The 15,023-nt window shown below is 46.2% G+C and overlaps 1 protein-coding gene across 1 annotated transcript in view; it reads left to right on the forward strand.

The window, feature by feature from the left end:
• SLIT3 (slit guidance ligand 3) overlaps positions 1–15,023 on the forward strand; it is a 598,836-nt gene that overhangs the window by 460,479 nt on the left and 123,334 nt on the right. Inside the window, exons 7-8 of the mRNA XM_077757361.1 lie at positions 3,205–3,276; positions 9,721–9,884. Coding sequence (XP_077613487.1) covers positions 3,205–3,276; positions 9,721–9,884 — 236 coding nt within the window. The remainder of the gene's footprint in view (positions 1–3,204; positions 3,277–9,720; positions 9,885–15,023) is intronic.

Genomic DNA, 15,023 nt, shown 5'->3' on the forward strand with positions numbered 1-15,023 from the left:
ATAAGGATTCTGAGAAGAGCAGATTATCCTGGATTATCCACTTGGGCTCTGAACATCCTCCTGAGGGTCCTCATAACAAGGAGGCAGATCATAGTGAACAGAAGGAGATGTGACCACAGAAGCAGGAGATCAGAATACTGCAAGGAGGGGACCACAGGCCAAGGAATGTGGCAAAAGGACAATGAAACATTCTCTTCCTGACGCCTCCAGAAGAAATGTGGTCCCACGAACCCATGTTAGACTTCTGACTTCTAGACTTAAGAGAATAAATTTCTGTCGTGTTATGCCACTAAACTTTTAGTAATCTGTTATCCTAGTGGTAGACAACAAATCTAGGCACCATTCCTGGAGTCAGGCTAGTTTGGATTCATATCCTGGTCCTACCACTTCCTTCATCCATGAAATGGAGGTGATAACAAAAATACCTGCCTCATAGGGTATTTGGAGCAATTAAATGAGATAGTACAAGTAGCACCCTCAGTTCAGTGCCTGCCTGGGATACAGTAGCTCTCAGTTCATGTTGACAATTATTAGTATCATCTTATTTAATCACCACCAAAGCTCTGTGAGATTGGTGCTATTATTATCTCTGTGTTACAAAGGAGGAAACCTAATGAGATTAAGAAAACTTCCTCATGGTTGCACAGGCTGTAAGTGGCAGAGCCAGAGTCTGACCCAGGTCTCTGCCTTCCAGGCGCATGCTCCCCAACCCTGCTTCATTGTGTTGGGGTTATGACCACATCACCTCCAATGAAGGCCAACTACTTAGGGATGCAAGAACCAGATAGAGCACTGTGCTCCATGCATGGGCAAAAGCCACCAAGCCTGGAGATCAAATAAATCTGTGTTTATTAGGGAAACAAAAACTGTAACTGCCAGGGAGATCAGCATCCAAGAGGTGACCAGCCCTCTGACATTCCTGGGCTGGCCAGCCCCACACAGCAAATCATGAAAGTCTGAATACTGTGTTTAGTCATTTTGGTTCTGGAATAATTGCTATTATCGTAAATGTTTTATAGCCCTCATTACAGCTCACATTTAAATATCAGTGTAGTAATACATTAATAAGTCATTGCTACCGGACTACTGCCGGATGCAGTTAGAGTCGAGCCCTGCATATAACTGCACTGTGTATTCGGCTAAATTAGGGCTGGCTGTGAACTCAGCCTGATGTGAGTGGCTGGGCATGGTTGGAAGGAAGCCTCTTTTCTGCAAAGGCTTCTTGCTTTTTGCCTCTGAGAGGAAAAGGTGGCCAGATTTTTGTCTGGTAGTGAGTCAATGATCCTAATAACCAGGTATCCCTCAAGTGTGGAGCCTAGAACTCAGGGGCAGATAGAAAGGGAAACAAAGGCCATGATTTCTGCCCCAGAGGCATTCCTAATCCGATGTAGGACTGGTGTGAGGCATAGTCCCCACTTCCGGGGCTTTCTGCCAAGGAAGTGGAGTGACGGATTCTTCAGCCTGATCAGATAAGATGTTCTGAAGGCTTCCTGGCTGTGTGGAGACAGGATGGGTTAGCACACTTCATAGAAAAGTTAGGCCACATGAAACAAAACAGCTACGTAGGTTCAATTTCATAAAATGCCAAGTGTCTGCACTGGAGCATTGGTAAAGTATGGAGGAGGCAGAGCTGGCAAACAAATGTGGTCTGCTTTTTCCTCTTTACGATACCATGTGCCTAAAATAGTGCTGGACACAAGGTAAATATGGGAAGGGAGAGGGAAAAGTACTAGGTTCTAGGTTCTGTGTCTTTAGGTAAATAGATTTCCTTCTGGCCTGCTAGCCAAACAAATGCCAAGTAGGCCCTGGGGAACTGAGGAGTAGCCTGGGGCGAGGGGGTGTGATCACTGGAATCCTGGTGGCCTGGGGCTGGGGGAGAAGAAACCTACACAGGCCCCTAGGGTGCAGTGGATTTGGGGGCTACTGTACTAGATGAAGCTGTCTTTTTGTTTCCATGGAGGTTGGGGTAGGGAAAACAGGAATGACCAGGACAGGACTACATTCTCTCCACCAACATCAGTAAAATGGTAGCCTCCATTTACTGAGTATATACTGCACGCTGCACCTCTTACCATCCTGTGAGGTAGGAAACATTACCTGCCTCCCTCTGCCAATGAATAACCTGTAGATAAGAGATACTCATAATTTGCCTAAGATCACACAACTAGGGTATATACGACTCCACTTGAATCACGTATGGACCAGGTTGAAGGCTATAGTAAGGCACAGGATAGAAAATGTTGGGAGGGAGTTTTAGGAGAAAGGCACTGTGTTTACGAAGAGCCAAGGACAAAAGGAGTCTGCTTAGCTTCCAAAGAAAAGCTTCTTCCTGGGCCAGTGGGGGCCTGTGGCAGAGTAAGAGGAGATGAGCTAATGAGAAAACAGTAACAGAATGAACATTCTGTATTAGGCAGTATGTGCAATGGACAGAGCAGGGAAATTGGAGCAAGATATTGTCAGATTCAAATCCCATGTCCCACTCTTAGCAGCTCGGGGTCCTTGGGAAAATTATGTCACCCCTCCATTGCTCAGCTTCCCCATGTGTAGCATGAAGATAATGCCCACCTGGTAGGGACGTGTGTTACTAAACAAGATGAGATGTATCCGTTTTCTTCTCTCTAAAATGAGGACAGTAATATGCAACTGGCACTGTGGTTGTGTGAATTAGAGATACCATAATGAGGCACTCAGCACATAGTAGAATTTCAGCAAGTGATACTACCATTCCAGGTGCGTAGGTCCTTGAATAATGGATCTCCAGCAGAGGGGAGGAAAGAACCACCTAAAAAAAGGAATAGGAGGGTAGGGGACACCTGGGTGGCTCAGTCGGTTAAGTGTCCAACTTCGGCTCAGGTCATGATTTGTGAGTTCGAGCCCCACATCGGATGCTGTGCTGACAGCTCAGAGCCTGGAGCCTGCTTTGGATCTATCTCCCTCTCTCTCTGCTCATCCTCTGCTCATGTTCTGTCTCTCTTTCTCAAAAATAAATAAAGGTTAAAAATTTTTTTTAAAAAAGGAATCAGGGATCCTCTTATCATCTGGAGATCTGCCCCCTTGTCTCCAAGCTGCTCCATAGCTATTAACTTATGATTCTTTTGGTATTCACACCTTTTCCTCCCCACAGCTTCCAAAAGCATTTTGGTACTGCCCTCGCCCCATGTTACTTCCTTGTTAACCATTTCCCTTTTTCCTCTACCTTCACAGCACCCTCAACAACAACAACATTAGCCGCATCCTGGTCACTAGCTTCAACCACATGCCGAAGATTCGAACGCTGTGAGTAAAGATCCCTGCTTCTGCCCCAACCCACTACCGGCCTCACTCATCCCTACATGCTGCACCCTGAGCTGCTAGTAAAACCTATTGTGCTGGCTCTGCAGATGGGTTCTGGAGCAAACACGGCCTCCCTCCACTGTTAACTAAGAGGTTTTGGGGAGCAACGGAAGGGGGAGAAGTGGGACAGTGCCACCCATGGTTCTGAACCCCCATGCCACAGTGGACAGACTTCATTTCTCTTTACCCCTAGGATGTGGGAATTCATCTTTGTGTTCTCCACCCTCACGGAAAGTCTACTAGTGTTACATTGTCACAAAACGTATAGAACTGGGACATAATGATATACTATTTCCTTAGCTAATGTTATGTGCCATTGACAGTTCCATCATAGTGCCGTGGTTATGTTTTCCCCTCTGTCCAGTGGAGGAGGGGGAGCCTTAGTCCCTACTTCTCCCCTTCCTCCCAGCCCACACCCAACACACTCCCCTGCTCCCTTGATGATATTCTGATATTAGAATACAGGAACTTGGTTCTTACCTTTAATTTAGGGGTAGGCTCAAGCCTTCCTTTTCTGTGTAGTCAGAAAGCAAATCTCTTAACACCTCATACCAAGAGCAGTTGTCTTTATCACCTAGGAAGTTCTTTTCTCCTATCAGCCAGAAATACTTTTGTGAGTTTCTCTGCAAACGGACTCCATTGGCCTTTCCACCAGAGGTTCATGTTGATGGTTGTCTTGGTGGAACCTCATTGGTGTTTGCATTGCAGTAATAGAAGAGAGCCAGCCGCCAAGAGTTTTCAGCTAAATACATTTAAGGACAAGGCAAGGAGCTGCAATTCCTGCTGTACCCTTTGTGAGCTCTGGGACCTCTGTTCTCTCCTCTATAAATGGGGGCGGTGGTGAGGATCAGATGAGACGAGGTATGTGCAGTACTTGTGGAGTAGACAATGGGGTCTATAAATGGGGGCGGTGGTGAGGATCAGATGAGACGAGGTATGTGCAGTACTTGTGGAGTAGACAATAATGGTACTGAATATCTTTTTTTTTTAAATAGTTTACTGTCAAGTTGGTTTCCATATAACACCCAGTGCTCATCCCCACAAGTGCCCTCCTCCATGCCCATCACTCCCCTTCCCCTCCCCCCACCCCCATCAGCCCTCAGTTTGTTCTCCGCATTCAAGAGTCTCTCATGGTTTGTCTCCGTCCCTCTCCCCAACTATTTTCCCCCTTCTTCTCCCCCATGGTCCTCCGTCAAGTTCCTCCTAATCCTCCTATACGTGCAAACATATGATATTTGTCCTTCTCTGCCTGACTTATTTCGCTCAGCCTAACACCCTCAAGTTCCATCCAAGTTGCTACACGTGGCCAGATTTCATTCTTTCTCATTGCCATGTAGGATTCTAAATGGTACTGAATATCTATCCAGAAATCTGGACTAGAAACACCAAGCAGCCAGCTAAGTGATACCCCCTAAGCAACATGGAATCCACAGAGATTTAAAACTCCTTAGAGCAGTTGTGCCCAAAGTTGGGTCCCTGGACCAGCAGCACCAGCATCACCTGGAATCTGTTAAACCCTCAGAATCTCTGGGAGTGGGCCCAGCCCTTGGGTTTTAACAAGCCCTCCAGATTTTGATACTCATAAGGTTTGGGAACCTGCATTAGTGAGGAAGTGACCTCATCTCGGGGGCGGAGAATGAAGCAGAGGCCAGTGAAGCACTGTGTAAGGAGACAGTGCAGAGAACCCGAAGCAGACCCGAGTATAAAGGGGAGCTCTGCCACTTACTCAGGGCAAGTTTCTTTGTCTCTCTGCCCTGCAGGGACAGTGAATTAAATGCTTGTCTCACAGTTGTTGTGAGAATGAGGTACACTGGCACGTAAAGGGCCCGGTTATGGTGTGCTCTCAACAAGAAGAATCTGAACCCAGTGTTCACCGTTGCGCCCTATTCCTCCCTTCCAAGCCTCATGTGATAGCATAATTCAACCAAGAAAATCTATCCTTCTACTTCCGCTTTTTAAAAAAAAATTTTTTTAATGTTTTATTTATTTCTAGGAGACAGAGAGAGAGACAGTGTGAGCAGGGGAGGGTCAGAGAGAGAGGGAGTCACAGACTGAAACAGGCTTCAGGCTCTGAGCTGGCAGTCAGCACAGAGCCCGACGCGGGGCTCGAACCCACGAACCGCGAGATCATGACCTAAGCAAAAGTCGGACGCTTAACTGACTAAGCCACCCAGGCGCCCCCCTTCTACTTCCGCTTTAACATGGAGGAGGGCACTTGTGGGGATGAGCACTGGGTGTTATATGGAAACCATCTTGACAATAAACTATTTTAAAAAATAATAATAAAAATTAAAAATAAAAATGGGATGGTGCAGTCATGGGGTTTTAAGGAGAACCATGGGGTCTTCAAAGTCCACAGCATGCCACAGATGAGCTGCGGGAGAGCTCCGGGCCAAGGGCTCCAGGCCAAGAAGCTGAAGGCGAGCTTCCAGGTACAGGGCCTGCATCTCCCCAGACAGGTTGGTTGAATAGAAGAAAAATGGTCCTCACCTACAGAAACCCGCAGTCCAAGTCCTGTGGCTACTCCTCTGTGATTTCGGCTGCCCCTCTTGTTCTCAGTCTAGGAGTGGCAGTAACAGGAGCTGGGCTGGGTCCGTGAGATGGGGGCCAGGGGTAGCCTGGTGTGGACCTCATGTGCTTTGTTTGGCTGTGTTGGGTGGAAAAGGAGGGCAGAAGGGTTTCTTCTCCTCGTTTCTGTTGTCATCCTTGCCTGTGGTCCTGAACACTCATCTGATGAGTTCAGATCAATCAATCTCGTCTGTTCTCTTTGCTCCGTGCCTGCTGCCACTTTCTCTTTAGTTTAATTTCAGAGACAGCTCTGTACAGAACTCCCCAGAGACTTGTGCTGACTAATCCCCCTTCACTGTAATTAAAGTAGGGGTGGGGGGGAAGTNTAAATGGGATTTCTAAAGGAAAGCTTTTATATTTAATTCAGAAAGCCACATTTTATAGAAAATGAACACTGACCCTCTCTAAAAGGATTTGCTGGAAATTTAATTTAGCGCCTGTGGCTAAAAGGCACCTTTTACAAATTGGCATTTGTATTCATTCACCTTATCTTTTGTGAAGGTGGTTTGGCCAACATGGAATATGGTATTTCCAGCAGCAAAAGACTGCGGAACAACATGCAGAAACCACCTTGATGCCTTGGTGTCTAAGTAAGAAATGATAGCCTTGTACAGGGATAGCCATGGATTGGTAGGACACAGAAGTGTGGACCTAGCGTCCTCATCACAGTAATGACTGCAGATGGTACGGTGGTGGCTCATGGTGTGTAGGGCCTTGTGCTAAGCATGTCTCATGAATTGTTTCAATCCTCACAACAACCCTAGAAAGAGGGCACCATTAATATCCCCATTTTACAGATCAGCGTGCTGAGGCCCAGAGTTAAATCATTGCCTAAAGTCAGAGTAGGAAAGCAGAGAGGCAATGTCAGATTTGGGCAATTTGGCATCAGAGCCAGAACTCATTCCATTCACCAGAAAGTAAGGCAGAAGAGTATATTCCAGGTGAGCTAAGGAAGGGGAGAAGGGCCACTGGAGGCCACCTTCCCTCAGGACATTGCCATCCCAATTCACCAAAATTAAAAGAAGTAATTAAAATAATTTTCCTTCTCACTTGAGGGGATCAGGAATACTCCTGGCAGTGTCCAGGGTCATGTTCCGTGATCACTGTGATTACTTTTCTCACAATCTTACTATTTGGGATGATACCACTCAATTTGATCTCCCAAGCATGATAGGAGAAGCTGCACCTTGGAAGAATCTTCCCAGTTCAACTCTGCCAGCACTTCTGGTGGGTAAAATTCCAAGGGAGGATCTGAGCCTTTCCACCGTCCTAGGCTTTTGACAAGAGCCTTCGGGTGCCTTCCAAGTCAGTTTTGGTCGCCTCTTTTCCATGGTCCCACTTGGAAGGGGGGAAATTCCTACAAAGGTGGGCAAAGGGTTAGGAACCATCTGTAGCAAGGTTAGAAAGAGAGGTAATTTGGGGCCAGGCCAGCCAGCAGGAATTGAAAAAGAACCACCCTAATGTAATCTTCCAAAAGGAAACCTCCAACATTTTCATTATCCCAGAAATTAATCAGCTAAGGATCTGACTTACTTAACCCTCATTTTTGTCATTCCATTGATCTCTTACCCCCTACTGGAACTGAAGGGGAATTTGTTGGGGTTGATCTACCTTATGGGCCCATGCTCAGGGCTTCAGGGGAATCCATTTCCTCAGCTTCCATACCTCTCTGCCAAAGAACACAACTGCCTTCCTCATAGAAGCCAGACTCTCATCAGAAGGCTCTGATTCTCCTGGCACATGAAAGAGCCCCAGTACCTCAGCCTGTGCTACCATTGCAGCCTACCTCCACTCTACCTTGTCCCTAAGAACCAACCCCCTGTTGCCATTCTACTAGGTAGCCTTTATATCCAGTAATCTATTCCTGGCCATAGAGCCAACACTCTATCCCTCCTCTCTCAGTCCCCCTTCCTCTCTTTTCTCGCCTCCCTCACCTTCTCTCACTCCTCTCTATCTGTCTTTGTCTCTATCTCTCTGTGTCTCACTCTACAACTCACTGATAGGTCAGGAAACAGATTATTTTCACTCATGCTGTAATTTCCCAAGAAGGCTCAGTGTAGAAGAAGAATTCCCTCCTTTCCTTCGTGTTATTCCCCTAGTTTAGGACTTTGCCTCCCGTCTCCCTTCCCACCTGCAGCACCTTTTTCTGAAGTACCACATGAAGAGGAGGCAGCATAGGAGTCTGGGGTCTGAAATTCAAAGGGGAGAATTGCTTGGGGCCCATTATAGGCATAGCACCTTAGGACTAGGAACCTATGAAAATGTGTTCAACCTTAATGTATTGGCTCTGAAATCCAAAAGAACATCACAACATCAAAATTCCATCATTTTGAAACAAAATCATAAAAAACATTTCAAATTCTTTTTCAGCAGAAAAAAAAATCGCATTCTACATGGGATAAGGGTTCATTTAGTCAGCAGATGGGATGGGATCTGGGACTCCCTGAGGCTGTCAAGGCCCCCAGTGGCCCTGATCTGCCCAAGCTTTGCACCCATGCAATGGCAGGAATGTTCCGCCGGCACACCCCTCAAGTTAGCTGCACTTGACTGATGTTCAGCAACGCTAACTTTATACTCAGTCAAGTGTGGTCAAGAGCCCTTCAGCGCTCTCCTTCTCAGGCATGGAGGTAGTCCAAGCCACTGCTTCAACCTGCCACTCAGTATGAACCAACTTGACACAGAGTGCTTAAAAGTCCCAAGACACTGCTGGCTGATTAGCATGTTCAGGATCGGGCATTTGAAGTTTGCATCAGAAACTCAAGTGTGTGATAAGCTGATGTAAATAAAACTTACCTACCACTACTTCTGATGACCTAGGGTTGGGGGGTTGCTAATTGGAAGCCCCTGATAGAGAAGCCTTGGGGAAGAGCCTGTACAAGCCCCTACATATCTTTAGTTTGCCTCCCAGTTAGTGGAAAGTAATTCAAGTTATTTAACCAGATGGGATTCCTTTCAGAAGTAGAACATACAGATCCCTCTAGGGAACCTTAATCACTCAGAGGCGAGAAATTGATCTGGTTCATGGCTACTGGAGGAGGAAAAGCCAAAGAGTCTTGGAACTGCTTGGCACGGGGGGCAGAGGGGTGTGTCTTAAGAGGGGCACCTAAACCAGAATAGCAAATACACCTGGTAGTTTAACTTGGGAAGGAAGGGAGGGCAAGGTGGAGACATTGCTGTGGGCTGCAGGGGTCTGGAATGGACAGCCCTTTATTTGAATGGGGGTAGGTGGAAGAAGATGTAGGACCCTTGCCTGCATGCCCTGCTCACTGGGCTAGCGCACGCAAGCCCTCCAGCATTCCATGTAGGGATTCTTTCACTTTAGGGAGGAAAGGAAAGAGAAAGAGTGAAGGCAGCAGCAGCTGTTGGCCACAGTGCCACCATAGACTGAAGCACTGAGACTGAGAAGCTGTGGTAAGCTATCTGAAACCCAGGCTAAGTACAGTACTGAAATTTGCAACTGAGTTACCCCTTTGAAGGTTGACTTGAATCCAAACCATCGCTTTAATAATGTCACTCTCCTCCTCCATCCTGAGGTTTTCTTGAGTAGGAAAGAAAAGGGTAGAATTACTATTAAGAAATAGGGAACTGTTCAGAATCCTGGAGGCATCAGTTGGATGTGGCCTGCATGTGAAGGTAACAGTCATTTGCAGTTTGGCAATAAAAGGGCAGAGGCTCCCATGGTAACTCACTAGAGCAGTGGGAAATGCTTCCCTCGGCTCCTGAAGGCTATCACTCTAGGCACAGGAGCACAGAAGGTTTGGCCTGCTCTATTCACTTCACTCTGTGACAGCGTCTTACCTGAGTCTCTCCCTCTCCCAGGCGCCTCCACTCCAACCACCTGTATTGTGACTGCCACCTGGCCTGGCTCTCAGATTGGCTGCGACAGCGACGGACAATTGGCCAGTTCACACTCTGTATGGCTCCTGTACAGCTGAGGGGCTTCAACGTGGCGGATGTGCAGAAGAAGGAGTACATATGCCCAGGTGAGGCTGCCCCACCCCTCTCCCCTCTGTGCTGTGACTCACTCACCCCTGAGCCTTCCCTGACATCACCCTGGGCATGAACCCACACCTAGCCCAGAGTTTGGTGTGCAATCTCCTGGGTTCCCCAGCCCTCCACAGTCACCTGGACTCTGGGGTGTCTCAAAGGCTTCTGACAAAGCAACTCTTGTTGTCTGGGAAAGGAAAATGCTCAAGGAGGTAATGAATCACTTTCTGTTAACCTTCATCATCTGTCTATGCTAAGAAACTTAACATGCGTTAAGTCCATTGTTTAGCATTTCCTAAACACATGCGTATTATCTAATTGTTCATAGAAATTGAGAGACAAGTTAATGCAGGCTTTAGGGTCAGCCTGCTTGGCTGGAAACCCTAGCTCTGCCTGCCCCTTAGTAGTAGTGTGTGACTTTGGCAAGTTCCCATATGTTTGCAAAATGGAAAAATCACAGTACATAACTCAAGGAATGGGTGGGAGGATTAAATGAAATAATGCTTATAAAGCATTTAACATAATACACAGCACTTGGTAAGAGCTAATAAGTGAAGCTTAATTATTATAGTTTAGGGGGCCCACAAAATGTGCTGAGCAAACATAAGAGTTTGATCTGTAGGTAACTGAAGTGTAACAGAAGCACAGATCGCCTGCGCAGTACAGAAAACAAAACTGTGCACAGACATAACTGAGGATCTCCAGGGATGGGAGATGCCTGAGTGACCTGAGATAAAGACTCCCAGACAATGTAGTGGCTTTGAAACTGAGTCCTCAATTTCAGGCTTGCTTGTTTTTACTTTCGTTGGCACCTTCCAGTCCCACCAACTCCCTCTCTGGTGGCAAAGTAGAGCTGATCCCTGAATTTCCTCAAAAACAAAAAGTATTCAGTTCAGGAGTTTCCCACAGAAGCATTCCTGATTTCCAGGAACCCAGTCCTGGAATTGGGGCCCAGTGGCCTCTGAAAGCTGATCCTGGGGAGTCAGCCTGCAGGAAGGAGGAAGGACAGGGAGCTCAGCACTGGTAGAGGATGCGCTCCTCACACTTCTTGACCATTGCTGTTTTCAGTATTGAAGATCACCTGAGCCCCGTGTGTGCTGCAGGGGGAACCCCAAAGCAGCCAGCAGTGCAGACTGGCCCCCTTCTGCTCTTAGGCTGCATCTGCAATATGGAAGACTTTTTTTTTTTTAATTCAACTTCATCTCGCTCCCTGCCGCTCTCTCTTGTCATGTTACTACCTCATCAAGTTATTTATTATCCAAAAACATTTTAACATGTCTCAGAGCAGTACCTTAATAATTTCCTATAGACGCCCACTTAGAAATCACTTGCCGTCAAACACATATAATAAAACCGTTTATCACACAAGCACCAAACTCACAGATAGTGACTATAATTACAGTAATTATTAGGCAAAGAGTACAATATCGGCATAAGTGCCAGTGAAAGAAATAATTATAGAGTGCAGGAGTCATCCAAGAGCTAGTGAGAAAAACTAATTAGACAGAATGTTAAAACATCATTATAGGTGGGTGCCAGGCTTAATGCTCTGCACGAACACGAATACCACTTCGTCGGGAAAGCACCTTCCCCTCAAAGGGGTGGCGAGACATTGCTTCCCCAATAGCAGTTAGGATCCAAGCCCCAGGAAGTAAGCTGACCCTCCTACGTCCCGGAAGTGCTCATACCCCAAATCTCCCTGCCTTGAAAAGGCTAGATCTAGCAGGCATGTTAATAGGTAACATAGGAGCATCCCTATCACCTCCCCTGTTTATGTCAGTTAAGCCCATGGCTTGTGATGATCCTCACGCTTTTCAGTACTAAGCCAGGCATCTCCTGAGGACAAAGGAATCAGGTCCATGGACTCCAGACATGACTGTGCTATTAATCTGCACCCCGCCTCACTAGTAGTAGAAATTTAAGAGAGCAACACATTGGAATCCCTATGTGGGAGGGACTCTTCAATGCTTTCCAGGCTCTCATGGGTTAGGGACAGAATGCTGTGTAGTGTTGCTTTCTTTAAAGATCTAAGTCAGATATAACGGTTGGTCAGATTCACAAACTGAATATCCCTGATGATGGAGCACCACCATCATTAGTAGGGTGCAGGAGGAGCACCCCCTCTAGAAGGTACTACCTCTTTAATAACAGCTAAAGGTGGTTTGTGAGGCCGCATTAAAGGGAAGCCAGAGGAAGCCATGTGGGGTGAAACTCCATGTTGGTCGTAAACTGCCAAACTATCAGTGCTCCTCATTCAAGCTCTCCCCCAACCAACTCACAGGAGGAGGATTTCAGTCGAGAAAGGCAAGAGTAAAAACATCTCTGTAAAAAGAGATATCATCTGCTCAGGAGGAAAAAAAAGGCATGGGACACCAATTAAGCCATGCCTGCATATAGCTTCGTCACCAGTGGCCCCTGTCAGGGAAGCATCAGAAAACCTCCCTGGGCCTTTAAACCATATCAAAAAATTCACCCAACACATGACTCCAGAGACAAGAAAGAGCTTTATCTCATTCAGCCTGTGAGGGCCCTGGGTGCCCAAGTCCCTGATATCTCCCCATGAATTAAATTCAGCCGGCTAGAGCCCAGCCTCTTCTCCCCAGAAGCCTTGGCTGTGGGCTCCTTATCATTCCACCTAACCCAGAAATTTGCTAGCAGCACACTTTGACAGAATTCATCTCCTCTGTCACCTGTACCCTGCCAATTGAAGGTATTTATTTTCTTCCTCTAGGGAGGCACCTAGGAATTTTTCAAAGGGTAGGAGACTATATCTTTACTTTTTATAACTTCTTCTACAGCATGCAACTAGACTGCTTGGTTTCCTTCAGCCACTGCTGCAAAAATTTCTCTGTTAACTTCCCTGTTTTAATAAGAGGAAGAAGGTTAGGGCCTTCTTCTAGAACTAGAAGTCTGTGGTCCCCACTTGTTGCCTGAACCAGACAGGGACTTTATCAAGTTCATGATACTGGACCCCAGAAAATGTTCCACTTTGGCCACTACTTGACTCATGTGAGTTGCAAGTTTTGGGGTTTTGCCCATCCTTACCTAAAGGGTTTATGTTGGGGTTTAAACTCTAGGATTTATTTTTTGTGTGTCAATTTTCTGGTTACCTTAATCTGAAAAAGTTTCTGCGAGTCACAGTTCATAATTCAGGGGTATTAGTTCAATATTTGACCTCCTGTGTCAATTATCTCTTTCTTTTAAACATCTTTGTATTCATTGGTTTGTCCACGTATTACACACTTATATGCCCATAGCCTTTGAGTGTGAGATACCCTTTCATCAAGATGGATTTTGTCTTCTAGTACTAAGGGGTCACATTTTTCAGGCTGCCCCAATGCCTGGAACAATACTTGCTCCTAAAAGCCTCTCAAGAAACACTTCCTCATTTATTATTAAAAATGAAATAGGCATATATCCCTGGGAACCAGAAATCCCTCCTTTTTTTTAATTTGGGACTAGTTACTAAGTATAAAGATAATTAAGGTAAGCCATGACTAGCCGCCCATCTCCTTAGGAGGTTTTAATTAAAACACCATAATTGGACATTGCAAGAATGAGATTATTAGGTTTATTTAGCCATTCCTAAAATTATCATGCCTCTGGTATTTAAATCACGTTCATTTATATTCTCATCATAATTGCTCAAGCCCCATTGTCATTGCAGTCTGTTGTTGGCTTTTGAAAGGCCAGAGGCCAACAGGGATGCTTAATTTGAATGCTGGAATTAACTTATTTCCACATGCTCACAAGGCCATTGGATTTTTTGGTTCTGTGCACTCTGCTGGGTGGAATTCCCTTTAAAGACAGAAGGAAATAAACACAGCTCTAACAAGAGTGTCCTGCCATCTCTAGTGTAGCTTACACAATCTGTGTCTTGGCCCCTGAGCCTCTTCCTACCTCCTGAGATTCCCAGGCTCTGATGGCTTTCAAAGTCATGGCAATAAAGAGAGGCATTTGGGGTATCTTGTTGGCAAAAGAGATAGTACAAAGAACACTGAATCAGAATTCAGAACTTTGTTGTTCACTAGCTCCATGATCTTGAGCAGTTTGCTTGACCTCCCTTTTCTTCCCTTTCCTCATCAATATAATGGAAATAATAATAATAATAAAAGAACTTATGTTATGGGTTTTATGAGAATCAACTGAGCTCACACATGCAAAGCCCTTGGTGCAGCATCTGGCACATAAAAAATATTCCATAAGCATTAGCTGCTGTGACAATGATGTCATTCTTAGTTGGGCCACCATTATGTCCCTGGGCAAGGTTGGACATCAGAAGGCCGGACATCTCAGTGTCCTCCTTGGGTGGCACCAAAATGGCTCTGGCTCCAAATTGAAATTCCTGAGCTGAAATGGTGATTCCAGAAAGGGAAGACAGGCCCCCAGACGGGAGACAGGTACTTGACCTATATCCTCACCTCTCTGTTCTGGATGAGAACTAACTTCCACCTCAGTGCAGCAACATTTTCGTCCCGCAGAAAGAGTTCCAAGGGCAGATAGCTTGGGCACCCATTTAAACACAAAGAGCAAGTCCACATCCACTCCAAGTTCATCATAAAACATCTCAGAAAATAGATTACAGGGGTTCTGTGTGCTAGTACATCACTACACTCTGATTTAAGTCGCTTTCTTGGCCAGGAAGTGGAGGAGATAGTACCAGCAGGCAGGCTTGCTTGGGGATAATGAGCATTCGGCGGCCCCGTGAGCACATGTTCTACAACAGGAACACACATGCTCATGTAGGCACAGGCTCTTACAGTCCTCTCCCCTCAAACATGTGGAGGCTCTTTCCACCTCCACCAAAACACTGTTCCCATTCCTCTGCTTCTCAGCTTTACCGTGCTCATAGAATTTCCTGGGCAGAAGCATGGGTTTTTCCTCACTTTGCCCCCATTGGAAACCCTCTGTCACCTGCACCACCTCCATCACTCTCAATATGTGTGGACAGGAAAGGCTGAAGGGGAAGGGTTTGCAGACAGAGTTAAGCAGGATGCCTAGGACACCCTTACTTGTGCAGGTGAGCAAGGCTTACTGGGAGCCTCAGTGGAGTAACAGATGGCCTTTGCCAGTACTGAGCTGTGGTAGAAAGACATGAGCTTCAGGCATGAAAGTCCCATCTACCCATAACCACT

This window comes from Crocuta crocuta, unplaced genomic scaffold (assembly GCF_008692635.1).
Source record: "Crocuta crocuta isolate KB4526 unplaced genomic scaffold, BGI_CrCroc_1.0 scaffold131, whole genome shotgun sequence".
NCBI lineage: Eukaryota > Metazoa > Chordata > Mammalia > Carnivora > Hyaenidae > Crocuta > Crocuta crocuta.